A 12961-nucleotide genomic window follows, 5' to 3' on the forward strand; every position below is an offset into this window, starting at 1 on the left:
TGCACTAATAGTAACATCCCAATTCAGTTGCGTGAAAATGGACTTAAGTAGTGATTGGACTCTGCTGAGGAACTTCTCAGTACTTCCTTTTCATTTTTTTGTTTTTGTGGTAGTGATGGTTGGTGATAGGGACCTGACCGCTGCTCCATTTGCAAGAGTGGTATGAGCACAGGCTGGCCCTGAGTGCAGAGCAGTCCTGCCTCATCTCCAGATCCATGCTCCGCTACTTCCCGCTTCCTGCTGTTTCCACAGTGGGCTCATTGTCCTGCTGTTGTCTGTGAAGATTCAGGACAGTTTAGGAACCATACTGTTTCAGTAGTCATCCACTTCTCTGCCAACCCAGAGATAATCCTGCCTCCAATCAGAAAAATAGGTATTGATCCATTTTACTGAAATAAGTGACAAGTCTTTCGTTTTAACCTTGATGTTGGTTCTTTTTTTTCCCCCATGATACTTCATCAGCACTAAATAACTAGAGGAACAACTAAGATTATCTGAGGAGAAGCAGAGGTCTTGATTAGTAATAATCTCCTTTTGAACATAAAAGTCAAATTATATATTGTAATTTAGGAATAATTTTGTTGAAACAGAATAATTCTTTTTGTTTGTTTGTTCTTAGCTTTACACTTGAATTCCCACACACACCTGATTCTGTCTTTGGACTTTCTTTTCAGTTCTTGGTGCTTACTCATGATCAGTAATGTAACATACATAGGGTCTCTATTATATAGCTCTGCCGGTCCTGTATGTAGATGGGGCTGACTTTGAATTCAGAGATCCACCTGCCTCTGCCTCCCTGGTGCTGGGATTACAGGCATGCACCACCACACCCTGCCAATTAGTCTGATCTGTAAATTATATTTTCATCAGAGTTACTCTGATGGTGGGATTAAATATCTTTGACCTGTATACTATTTTTAAAAAAATACTGTCAGGGGCTGGAGACATGGCTCAGAGGTTAAGAGCACTGACTGCTCTTCCAGAGGTCCTGAGTTCAATTCCCAGCAACCACATGGTGGCTCACAACCATCTGTAACGAGATCTGATGCCCTCTTCTGGCCTGCAGGCATACATGCTGTATACATAATAAATAAATAAATCTTTTTAAAAAAAAGACACAATAAAAAAAAATACTGTCAGATGTGGTATTTTTAGTTAGTCATGTTGACATACACCTGTACTTCCCAGCTGTTTGGGAAACTGAGGCAGGAGGACTTCTTGGGCCCAATTTTAACTAATTGCTATCTAGATTTTATGCAGTATAAATGTCTGAAATTACTTAAACCTGACATTACTTTGTCCATTTCAGAGTGACTTGGTAGAAGAATATTTTGAAGCCCATAGTAGTTCAAAAGTTCTAACATCTGACAGAACCCTGCAGAAGCTGAGGAGGGCTAAACTGGACCAGGTAGGCTGGGAGGGTATTGTCAGCATTTTGTTTATTGTTACCTGGAAATACATGAGCGGTGCATTGGGAAAAGACGTGAGCAGGAGCAGAATTATTTCCCTGGTAAAATAAAGCAGAAGTTAATGTTGGGGTCATTAAATATTTGTTGCCTAAACTGTAAACAGTTGACTGACTAGACATCTATTTGACATAATTTTACTTTTTTTCCTTCTATGCCTTCTTTCTCAGAATTTAGAATAACTTGGTGAGGTGAGGTCATAGGTTTGACAGCCATAAGCTCCTGTCAGTTCCTCACTCAATCCCATGCCCTTCATTGACCTTTACATTGGTCTGCAGACAGTCTGCAGCCTGGCTGTCGTCACTGTCTCCCCTCTGCAGAGTGAGGAGGATGTCTCCCTGGCTGTCACTGTCTCCCCTCTGCAGAGTGTGGAGGATGTCTCCCTGGCTGTCACTGTCTCCCCTCTGCAGAGTGTGGAGGATGTCTCCCTGGCTGTCACTGTCTCCCCTCTGCAGAGTGTGGAGGATGTCTCCCTGGCTGTCACTGTCTCCCTGGCTGTCGTCAATGTCTCCCTTTGCAGAGGGTGGAGGATGTCTCCCTGGCTGTCACTGTCTCCCCTCTGCAGAGTGTGGAGGATGTCTCCCTGGCTGTCGTCACTGTCTCCCCTTTGCAGAGTGTACATTCATATACACACACATGAGCACATACATGCAGGATGTCTCCCTGGCTGTTTTGGAGGAGGTGCAGAGTGCACTAAGGTAGCACGTGACCTTGCACTGTGCTCCATTAGCTCATGTTACAAAAACCCCAGTCCATCTGCCCTTGTTGGGATTTGGACCAGTAGCCTCCTTGAACACGGGACGTAACCATTGAGTGACAGAGTCTTTCAGTAGGGCTTAAGGGCTGGAAAGATGGCTCAGGAGTTCAGTGTATGTACTGTTCTTACAGAGGGCCAAGTTCAGTTCCCAGCACTCACGTGACTCACAACTACCTGTCATTGTAGCTCCAGGGTACCCAGTACCCTCTTCTAGCCTCCATGGGCGGCTTACTTGGATATACCTTCGCTATAATTAAAGAGAAAGTGAAAGACCCCCCAGGGGAGATCTTCCTTCAGGAGAGACCCCAAACCCAAGGAACACACCGAAACCACAGATCAGATGCAAACAGCAAGAGGGTTTATTAGATACACAGGTACCCGGGGCCAAGTCTCTCGGAGGACTTGCGCACCTTCCTAGGGCAAGGGGGACTTTTTATGGGATCCCAGGGGCAGAGGCGCGGTTACAGAAGCGAGAAGCATAGTTACAGGGTCCCTATTGGTTGTTTCAAAGAAGGCCAGGGTGAACTTGGGGTCGTATGTGTGTGGCTGACTTGGCCTTGCCCAGGGTATAGTGGGTGTTTTTCCAGCCCAGCTGCTTATTCCTCAAGGCCAGGGGGCCAGCCATAAAATATCCTGATTTGACTCAACTGTTTTTCTCCCAAGGCCGGATGGCTGGCCTTAGTTATCTCTCTCTCAAGGCCGGATGGCTAGCCACAGCTGTGAACTCCTGTTTTTCTGATTCCTTCAGAATGGAGTTTCTTAGGCTAAGTTATTGGGACGGGACGGGGCGGGGGGGGGGGGGATTTCATCGGCCCAACGCCCCATGTCCTCATAATGGAGCGGGGGTCTTTCAAAAGCAAATGTCTACACAGGACAGTGGGGTTAACCCAAGAAGAGAATGTTATTGGCTCACTTGCACAGATGTGCCATAGTATCCATGTATGTATTTGCATTCATACATACATAACCATATGCACATTGGAAATAATAAAGTAAATTTAAAAAAATAGAAGAATCTCTATCAAAAACTAAGGACAGGGACTGGAGAGTTGGCTCAGCAGTTGGAAGCACCACTCTTGCCGAGGACCCATATTAGCTGCTCACAACTCCCTGTGTCTCTAGATCAAGGGGATCTGGTGTCCTATTCTGGCCTCTAGGCACGGCAAGCACAGATGGGACATGAACATACACAGGCTGAGAGTGACTGAGGAAGATACCACTTCTGGAGTCCACATGGAAGCATACCACCATTCATATACACACAAGAGCACATACACGCAATAAATAGAACAAACTTTCCAAGAAAGAAATAATAATTAATATTTGCCATCTGTTTTTATATAAGCAACATGAGAAAGAGTAAGTGGCTCGAAGGTCAAAGGGAAACCTTTGAGCGGGTAATCTACGAGAATGTAAGAAGTGCCTGTTAATGAGAGAAGAGTTCCAGGCACAGCATGCCGTTTCTTCCTCCTGTCTGTGGGTTAGCTGAAGGTCAGCAGAGCTAGGAAACGCCCGTGTCTGTCCTGCCTGGTGGACTAGTCAGGTAGCTGAGGCATGTTCTTATGATGATGACAGAGATGTAAGAAGTAGGAAGGCAGACACCCTCTAAGGCTAGGGTTAAAACTGGGATAACGCACGCCTTTAATCATAGCACTCGGTAGGCAGAGGCAGGGGGATCTCTGTGAGTTCCAGGACAGCCAGGGTCATACAGAAAAACATTATCTTGAAAAAAAGAAGAAAAAAAAAAAAACCAAAGCTGGCAATCATACTTGTGCCTCATTCTACTGGTTTATTAAAAATAAGCTTGTGTGTTTTCCAAAAATTTATATTGAATTGTTACCTCACTTTTTATAACCTTTCAAATCTACATGTTTGGTTTTTTTTTTTTTTTTTTTTTTTTTTTTTTTTTTTTTTTTTTTTTTTTTTTAATGTCTCATGCTTCCTAAACAAGCAGTCTGCAGCAGCCCTGAACCCATAGGTTTGGGAGGTGTTACTGGTTTTTAGTTATCTTTGATTTGGTTTTTGTCTGTCTGAATTTGTTGTGAAAGTTGGGAAACAGATTATCTTACAGTAACTATATTTTTGGAAATTAAAACTTTATATTTGGAGTTTGTTGTAATCATTTAAATGGTTCTAGGCAAACTTAGCAAAATTTTATATTGTTATTATATACTTGACATAAAAAAGAACTGTAAGAGGGGTTGGAGTCATGGTTCAGTCATTGAGAGTACTTCCTCTTGCGGAGGACTCAGATTCAGCTCCCATTCACTCCCAGCATCTACGGGGTGGCTCACAAACATTTAAAACTCCAATTCCAGGGGATCTGATGCCCTCTTCAGACCTCCCCAAGCACCAATTATGTACAAAAACACTCACACACATAAAAATTATCAATTTTTTTTTTGAGACAGGGTTTCTCTGTGTAGTTTTGGTGGCTGTCCTGGATCTCGCTGTTTGCCTCCCTAGTGCTGAGATTAAAGGCATGCACCACCGATGCCTGGCTAAAAATAATCAAGTCTTTAAAAACAGCTCTTAATTAAACAAGTATTTAAGTTATGTTTGAAGATTTTTTTTTTTTTTTTTTTTTTGTTTTGTTTTGTTTTGTTTTTTCGAGACAGGGTTTCTCTGTGTAGCTTTGCGCCTTTCCTGGAGCTTACTTGGTAGCCCAGGCTGGCCTCGAACTCACAAAGATCCGCCTGCCTCTGCCTCCCAAGTACTGGGATTAAAGGCGTGCGCCACCACGCCCGGCTGAAGAATTTTTTATATTCAATTGGTTTACTTATTTCCATACCTGATTTAAGTCAGTATCTCCAGTAATAATTTCTTTTCTCTTTTTTTAAAGAAAACTCTACGAAACTTATTAAGCAAATTCTCGCCTGCCTTTTCTGCTGAAATTGCACAGTTAAATCAACAGCATGAAAAGTTGTTTCGTAAATGGATGCTACAGCTACGGTGAGTATTATCATTGTACACTCTTGTACAATGAAGAATAATATGTAGTCTGTGTTGAAACATAATTTGCAGCAGGTGTGGTGATACTTACCTTTAATCCCAACCAACACTTGGGAGGAAGAAGCAGGTGATCTCTGTGAATTCGAGGCCAGCCTGGTCATCATAGTGAGTTCTAGGACAGCCAGGACTACATAGAGAGACCCTGTCTCAAAAAATATATTTGCTATATTTGATTTTCAGGTTGGGGCTATAGCTCAGTGGTAGAACATTCACATTAGTATATGTGAGGCCTTAGGTTTTATTCCTAGTACTACCCCCAAAGCATATTCCATTTCCTTTTCTGTTTGGTTTTTTGTTTGTTTGTTTTTGTTTTGTTTTGTGTTTTGAGACAAGGTTTCACTGCTCTGAACTGCTAAGCTATCTCTCCAAGCCTGTGAAATTCTGTAGTCTTTTACAAAATTGTGAGTCTGGAGTGGTGGTGCACACCTTTGCTCCCAGCATTCGTGAGGCAGAGACGGGTGAATCTCTTAAGTTCAAGGCCAGCCTGGTCTACAGAATGAGTTTCAAGACAGCCAGGACTGCACAGAGAAACCCTGTTGATGTTGTCAAGATTAATATGCGTGGGGCTGGAGAGATGGCTCAGTGGTTAAGAGCACTGGCTGCTCTTCCAGAGGTGGTAGCTAAGGTTCCCAGCACCAACATGTCAGGCAGCTCACCACTGTCTGTAACTCCAGCTCCAGGGGACCCAGCACCCTCACACACACGTACATTCAGGCAAAACACCCAGGCACATTAAAAAAAAAAAAAAAAAAATGTGTCACTTAGATTTTAGATTTAAATCTGAGTACTTGGAAGTTGGAAGCAAAAGGACCAGGACTTGAAGGTCATCCCTGGCGACCTAACAAATTAAAGCCAGCCTAGATTACACGTGTCTCAGTGTTCTATTGTAGTGAAGAGGCATCATGACCAAGGCAACTCTGGGTTTTGTTTTTGTTTTTTCAAAGCAGTCTTTCTCTGTGTAGCTTTGCACCTTTCCTGGAACTTGCTCTGTAGACCAAGCTGGCTTCAAACTCACAGAGATCCGTCTGCCTCTGCCTCCTGAGTACTGGGATTATAGTCATGCGCCACCATTGCCTGGCTCCAAGTAAACTTTTTTAAATCAGTTTTTATTTTCCTTTAATTTTAAATATAGATCAGAGATTTGAATTCTTGCTGTTTGTTTGTTTGTTTGTTTGTTTTCTGGAGCTGAGGACCGAACCCAGGGCCTTGCGCTTGCTAGGCAAGCACTCTACCACTGAGCTAAATCCCCAACCCCCAAAGGAAACTCTTATATAGGAAAGTGTTTAATTAGGACTGTTTCCAGTCTCAGAGATTGAGTCCATTACCATTGTGGTGGGGCCATGGTGGCCTGCAGGCAGACATGGAGAAGCTAAGAGTTCTACACCAGGGTCTGTAGACGTCAGGAAGAGAAAGACATTGGACTTGGCTTGGACCCTTGAAACTTCAAAGTCCACCACCAATGTCACACTTCCTCCAACAAGGCCACACTTCCTAACCCTTTCAAATAGTGCCACTCTCTATGACCAAACATTTAAATACATGAGCCTATGAGGGCTGTTCTTACTCAGACCACCACAGAGTAAGTCCCTGTTTCAAAAAGAAATAGATTTTACTTTATTTTTTGTTTTTGTTTTGTTTTGATTTTTTTGAGACAGGGTTTCTTTGTGTAGCTTTGGAGCCTGTCTGGGAGCATGCTCAGTATTCCAGGCTGGCCTCGAACTCACAGAGATCCACCTGCCTCTGCCTCCTGAGTGCTGGGATTAAAGGCGAGCGCCGCCACTGCCCGGCAAATATATTTTATTTTAATGTATTTCTGTGTATGTGTACTTTCAGAGCGTGATGACATTTGTTATGTATTTACCTTTTAAAATTATTTCTTAAAATATTATTTTAATTTTATTTTTAATATGCTTCAGTTACAATTTTACTTTCCATTAAGATGTCTAGAAGACCCTAGGTGGTGGTAGCAAATGCTTTTAATCCCAGCACTTGGGAGGCAGAGTCAGATGGATCTCTTGAATTTGGGGCCAGCCTGGTCTATGCATCAAGTTCCAGGACAGCCAGGGATAGACTAAGAAACCCTGTCTTGAAACCCCCCACCAAAATATATATATATATATATATATATATATATATATATATATATATATGAAAGAAAAATGTCTAGACGAGTAATTAAATCAGATCTTATTAATTTTTAAAACTTTTATACTTGTATCAGGAGGCTCTTAGCCTGGTGTGATGGCACACACCCATAATCCCTTTCAGTTGATGTATAGAGGCGGGAGGATCAAGATAGATTTCCAGGTCACCCTGAGCTACCACAGTAAATTCAAGGCCGGCTTAGGCCACAGTCACAAATGCAGAAATAAATAGCTGTAGCTATAGGTTTCTAAACTGTACACTGATGAAAACATACCCACGGGCTAACACACAGCAGAGTCACTGAGATAACGAGAGGACAGTTCTGAGCAACTTCACGAGGCCATTTCAGACTGCAAACAGCAGAGACTGGGCTGTGTCTCAGAGGAAGAGTGTGTGCCTGCATTTGTGAGGCATTGGGTCCAGTCCAGGGGGAGGGAGGGGAGGAGAGCATGGAGGGTAATGTCATTGGAGAGGGGGACATGGACAAAAAGCAGTCAGAAACCAGGCCATCGGGTGCAGCTGTGAGAACAGAAGTTTCCACTCTTACCTCCCGTCGATGCTGGGTTCTTCTTTTCCCTAAAGACCTCAGTTCTTCTTGGTAGCTGTAGGTGTGTGCATTGTAGATCTGTACAGCAGCTCTTTGCTTTTTGATCCCATCCTCCAGCCCAGCAGTTCTTCTTTTTCCAGTATGTCAGCTCAAGCTTGGCTTTGCTTCCCAGTCTAGACCTGTTGTCCCTACCTGAGTGGCAAAACCAGCTCTGAATTTCCTTGGAGGTTTCTGCCACTCTGGCCTTGCAGTGTCTCCCAGGGAGTGTCTTTCCTCCTCTGTCCTGGCTGTCATGCATGTCCAGGGCCTTATGTAAATGATGGTTTGTTGGATGGGCTTCTGTGGATACTCACGGATTTGGGGTTGGTCCCATCATCCTCTCTCAGCTTCTTTCTGTTGCTCTTGTTAAGTGAATGGCCCTTAGCACTGTTACGTCCACCCTGACGTTACTCAGCAGCAGCAGTAGGCGGAACTATTGGGATGGATGTTGAACCTCCCCCTTGGATGCCATAGTAATAACTGAACATACATGAACCAGTCTCTCCACCTGCCTCCTTTCCAGCATTGGACATGTCGGTCGTCTTGCTGCCTAGAGCAGGAAACTGCGTTTTCCTTTCGTCTTTGGCATTCATCGGTCTCTACTTTTCTTCTGACATGCGGACAGTTTTCTGCACGTCGGTTCATCCTTTACAGTTTGGTTCCTCTTCCCTGCTTTCTCCCCAGTATTGTAGTCCTTCTAGAATGATACGCTACTTTCCTACTGGAAGACCTTCTGGCTAACGCTGTTACTTCCAGATGTTCATTGTTGTAGTACGATTCACTGTCGAAGTTTAATCTGTTAACTCCCACTTTCCTTTAGCCTGTTTGAAATGTTCCAGGATGGCAATAGTCACTCTTCCCTTCAGGTGTGCAGAGAAAGCTGCAGAACAAGTTGGAGCTGTGAGCTCTCATATAGTCGGCATTCTAGGGGACCAACAACTTAACTGTGTAGATGCCTTTTAATTTTATTCATTTGTTTATCTTTATATTTATGAGGCAGAGTCTCACTGTGTAGGCCTGGCTAGCCCAGAACTTGCTTTGTAAACCAGGCTGGCTCTGAGATAACAGCAGTTCTCTTGGCTCTGTCTCCGAAGTGCTGGGGTTATAATACACACCCCATGGCTGGCTTTTCTTTTTATCCTTTATTCTTTTCTGCTTTTCTCTCTGCAATCCTTATAAGCTTAAGCTGATTGATAAGGAAGCTGGTGGTCAGAAGTCTTAACCTTTCATTTTATGGATGTTATCTTTCCTTACAGCCTTGGGTTCAACATTGTGCTTTATGGTTTGGGGTCCAAGAGAGATTTACTAGAAAAATTTCGAACCACCATGCTTCAAGAGTCCATTCATGTTGTCATCAACGGCTTCTTTCCTGGGATCAGTGTGAAATCAGTAAGATTCAAAACTATTAAATGAAATGACATTATGTCCTTTGCCAAGTCATGGCCCCACAGTAAAGATGCAATGTCTGCTTCTGAACACTGAATAGGAAGTGTTCTGTTTGGGGCTGTATACCAGTTAGGCGGTATAGTGCTAAGATCATATGTCTGCATTCAGAGAAGTCTGGCTTTAAATTTCTATCTTTAATTTATTATGTGAAACTGACATGGGGCTGAGGAAATGGCTCATTCTGTAAAGACGATCTGAGTTCCTTCTCCCAAACCCTTTCTTTTTAAGAGCTAGGCATGGTGGCCTGTGTTTGTAATACCAGTGCTGGAGAGACTGGGGTAGGGTGGCCCCTGATCCCCAAGGCTTACTGGCCAACCAGCCTAACCTACTAGATGAGTTCCAGCCAATGAGAAACCCTGTCGCAAAATAAATGAATAGGGCTGGAGAGTTGGCTTAGAGGTTAAGAACGCTGGCTGCTCTTGCACAGGACCCAGGTTTTATTTTTAGCACCCACATGGCAGCTCACAACTGTCTCTATCCCAGGGGAATCTGATAACCCCCTTCTGGCCTCCTAGGGCACTGCATGCACGTGGGTGCACATACATACATGTAGGCAAAGCACTCATAACACATAATAATGGAAAAAATCCTTTTAGGGGGCTGGAGATATGGCTCAGTGGTTAAGGGCACTGTCTGCTCTTCCAAAGGTCCTGAGTTCAATTCCTAGCAACCACGTGGTGGTTCATACCATCTGTAATGAGATCTGGCACCCTCTTCTGGCCAGCAGGCATACATGCAGACAGAACACTGTATACATAATAAATAAATAAATCTTTTAGTTCGAGGCCAGCCTGGGCTACCAAGTGAGTTCCAGGAAAGGCGCAAAGCTACACAGAGAAACCCTGTCTCGAAAAGCCAAAAAAAAAAAAAAAAAAAAATCCTTTTAGGAATAATTAATAGACGTGTAGACAGCACCTGAAGAACAACACCCAAGTTTGTCCGTGGCCTCCATGGACCCACGCAGAAATGTTCACATACACACATACTCGCTGACCTGCTTAGGGTTGCTGTTGCTGCGATGAAACACCATGATCAAAGCAAATGGAGGAGGAGTTTGTTTGGCTTACACTTCCACATCACTGTTAATCATTGAAGGGAGTCAGGACAGGAACTCAAGCAGGGCAGGATCCTGGAGGCAGGAGCTGATGCAGAGGCCACAGAGGGAGTTGCCTACTGGCTTGTTCCTCATGGCTTGCTCGGCCTGCTTTCTTACAGAACCCAGGACCACCAGCCCAGGGATGGCTCCATCAATCACTAATTAGCAAAATGCCCTCCAGGCTTTCATACAGATGGATCTTAAGGAAGCCTTTTCTTAATTGAGGCTCACTCATCTCAGATGACTTTAGTATGTGTCAAGTTAGCATAAAACTGTCTAAAACTTGAAGGAAATGTTGCCTTCATTTACTACACTAAGTAAATAGCGGAACAGCTAAGAGTAGGCTTATAGAATCTGTAATTTGATTATAGTTTTGTATCATTTTAGTACACAAATGATAAAAGTATAAATAATAATATTTTTACAGAACATTTATCATAGGCCATTTTTACTTAAATGAGAATTATCAAGGCTTTGGATATTGGATATTAACCAGCATAGTGTTCCTCTTCAGTTCTTAGTGTTGGTGTCCGTTCTTTTGCCATATTCATAGGTGGTCCTCCCCCCCTTTTTCCTTTGGTTATTTTGGGACAGGGTCTCTTTATGTAGATCAGGCTGTCCTAGAACTCCCTATGTAGACCAGGCTAGCTTTCAATTTACAGAGATCCGCCTGCCTCTGCCTCCAGTGTGCTGGGATTAAAGGTGTGCGCCACCACCACACCTGGCTCACATTCAGAGTTTGATCGAGTTTTTCTTACTGTTTTTTTTTCTTCCCTCTTACATTATTCTTTCACATTGTTATTCTTCCCTTTTCCTTTTAGACTTAATATATTTTTTTCTTTTTTCTTTTTTTTTCCTGGAGCTGAGGACCGAACCCAGGGCCTTGCGCTTGCTAGGCAAGCACTCTACCACTGAGCTAAATCCCATATATATATATTTTAAGAAGAATTAGATATACTTGAAAACCCAGTGGAATTTTAAGTGTTTTTTAAACTTTATGAGAAACTCAAAATCACTTTTAATTTGTGAAAAAAGATTGATTTGCTAATTGTATTTGTGGTATGTGACAGAATAAACTGCGGTTGATATGGTACCTCTTGCGCTTCTGTGATGTAGATCCTGAATTCTATAACTGAAGAAGTCCTCAATCATATGGGCACTTTCCAGAGTGTTCTGGATCAGCGAGACTGGATAATAAACAAATTTAAAGAAGGTAACATAAAGGAAACCATCTGTAGCATTTAGGGTGAAGTCACACTGCTTCTCTGTATTCATGGAATTTTAGACTAAAAGAGTATTATTTTAATATGGATGCTCTAGTCATGTCGATCTTTTCTGTTGTACTAATCTGTTCTATGAATTTCACCTGACAGGAGTTACTCCTGTCTTAACTCTGTATGGCCTTTTATTTTAGAATAATTTTACTTTTTGTATTGTCAATGTGAAGTGCCCATAGCAGGAGTTGGCATTCAGTGACTTCCCTAATCTGTGTGTGTGTGGGGGGGGGGGGTGCGTGCGTGCGTGTGGTTGTTCAATCTCTCACTCTAACCTCGAGCTAAGGATTTGGTTGACCAGCAAGCCCTGAGGACGCCCCTATCTCAGCCTCTGCTTTTCAGCCCAGGGATGACAAGTGCAAGCTCCTGCATCCATCCAGGATTTGTGTTTACTCTTCTTTTCTTTTAATGGGTGCTGAGGGTTGAGGGTTATAACCGAGCCATCTTCCCAGCTGCAGATAGTGTTCAGTTACCGTATGAAACAGGTCTGCCCTTCGCTGCGTTCTGTTACTCACGTATAGAGTGCTTGCCTGGAGCCTGCCTTTGAATAGCCTTTAATACCTATGTATTAAATATCTTTAATGGAGTAAGGACTTGACAATCCTCCCTGAAAATAATAATGGAATTCCCTTTCCTTCCAGATTCCTCTTTAGAACTCTTCCTCCTTATCCACAACTTGGATAGCCAGATGTTGAGAGGAGACACCAGCCAGCAAGTTCTTGGACAGCTGTCGTCTTTGGAGAACGTGTACCTTTTAGCGTCTATTGATCACCTCAATGCTCCTCTCAGTAAGTTCCTCTTCTCCCTTGAGAGATTAGCTTACGAAAGCTTCTTACTGTTTTTCAGTACATTTTCAGCTTCTTAAAGGGTTGTCTCAATTTATTGGAACTAAAGCTCTCCACTAAAGAATTGTGTTACATCTGAAGTTACGTGAGGAAAAATAGACCGTTATTCTAGTTCCACCCTGCTCTTTGTGGGGTTACAATGTTGTTGTTTTCTTTGTAGTCTGTTTTCTTCCTTCCTTCCTTCCTTCCTTCCTTCCTTCCTTCCTTCCTTCCTTCCTTCCTTCCTTCCTTCCTTCCTTTCTTATTAATTTCATTATTTTGTGTTCGTTGGTGTTTTGCCTGCATGTATGTCTGTGTGAGGGTGTCAGATCCCCTGGAACTGGAGTTACAGACA

At 43.1% G+C, this 12961-nt stretch overlaps 1 protein-coding gene across 2 annotated transcripts in view; it reads left to right on the forward strand.

Moving 5' to 3' along the window:
* The window catches only part of Orc2 (origin recognition complex subunit 2), a 40875-nt gene that overhangs the window by 22086 nt on the left and 5828 nt on the right, over positions 1 to 12961 (forward strand). For both annotated transcript variants that reach the window (XM_028885808.2, XM_037210391.1), the window contains 5 exons: positions 1310 to 1408; positions 5066 to 5175; positions 9223 to 9355; positions 11625 to 11721; positions 12424 to 12570. In XM_028885808.2, the coding sequence (XP_028741641.1) occupies positions 1310 to 1408; positions 5066 to 5175; positions 9223 to 9355; positions 11625 to 11721; positions 12424 to 12570 (586 nt within the window). The remainder of the gene's footprint in view (positions 1 to 1309; positions 1409 to 5065; positions 5176 to 9222; positions 9356 to 11624; positions 11722 to 12423; positions 12571 to 12961) is intronic.

Source organism: Peromyscus leucopus, chromosome 13 (assembly GCF_004664715.2).
Source record: "Peromyscus leucopus breed LL Stock chromosome 13, UCI_PerLeu_2.1, whole genome shotgun sequence".
NCBI lineage: Eukaryota > Metazoa > Chordata > Mammalia > Rodentia > Cricetidae > Peromyscus > Peromyscus leucopus.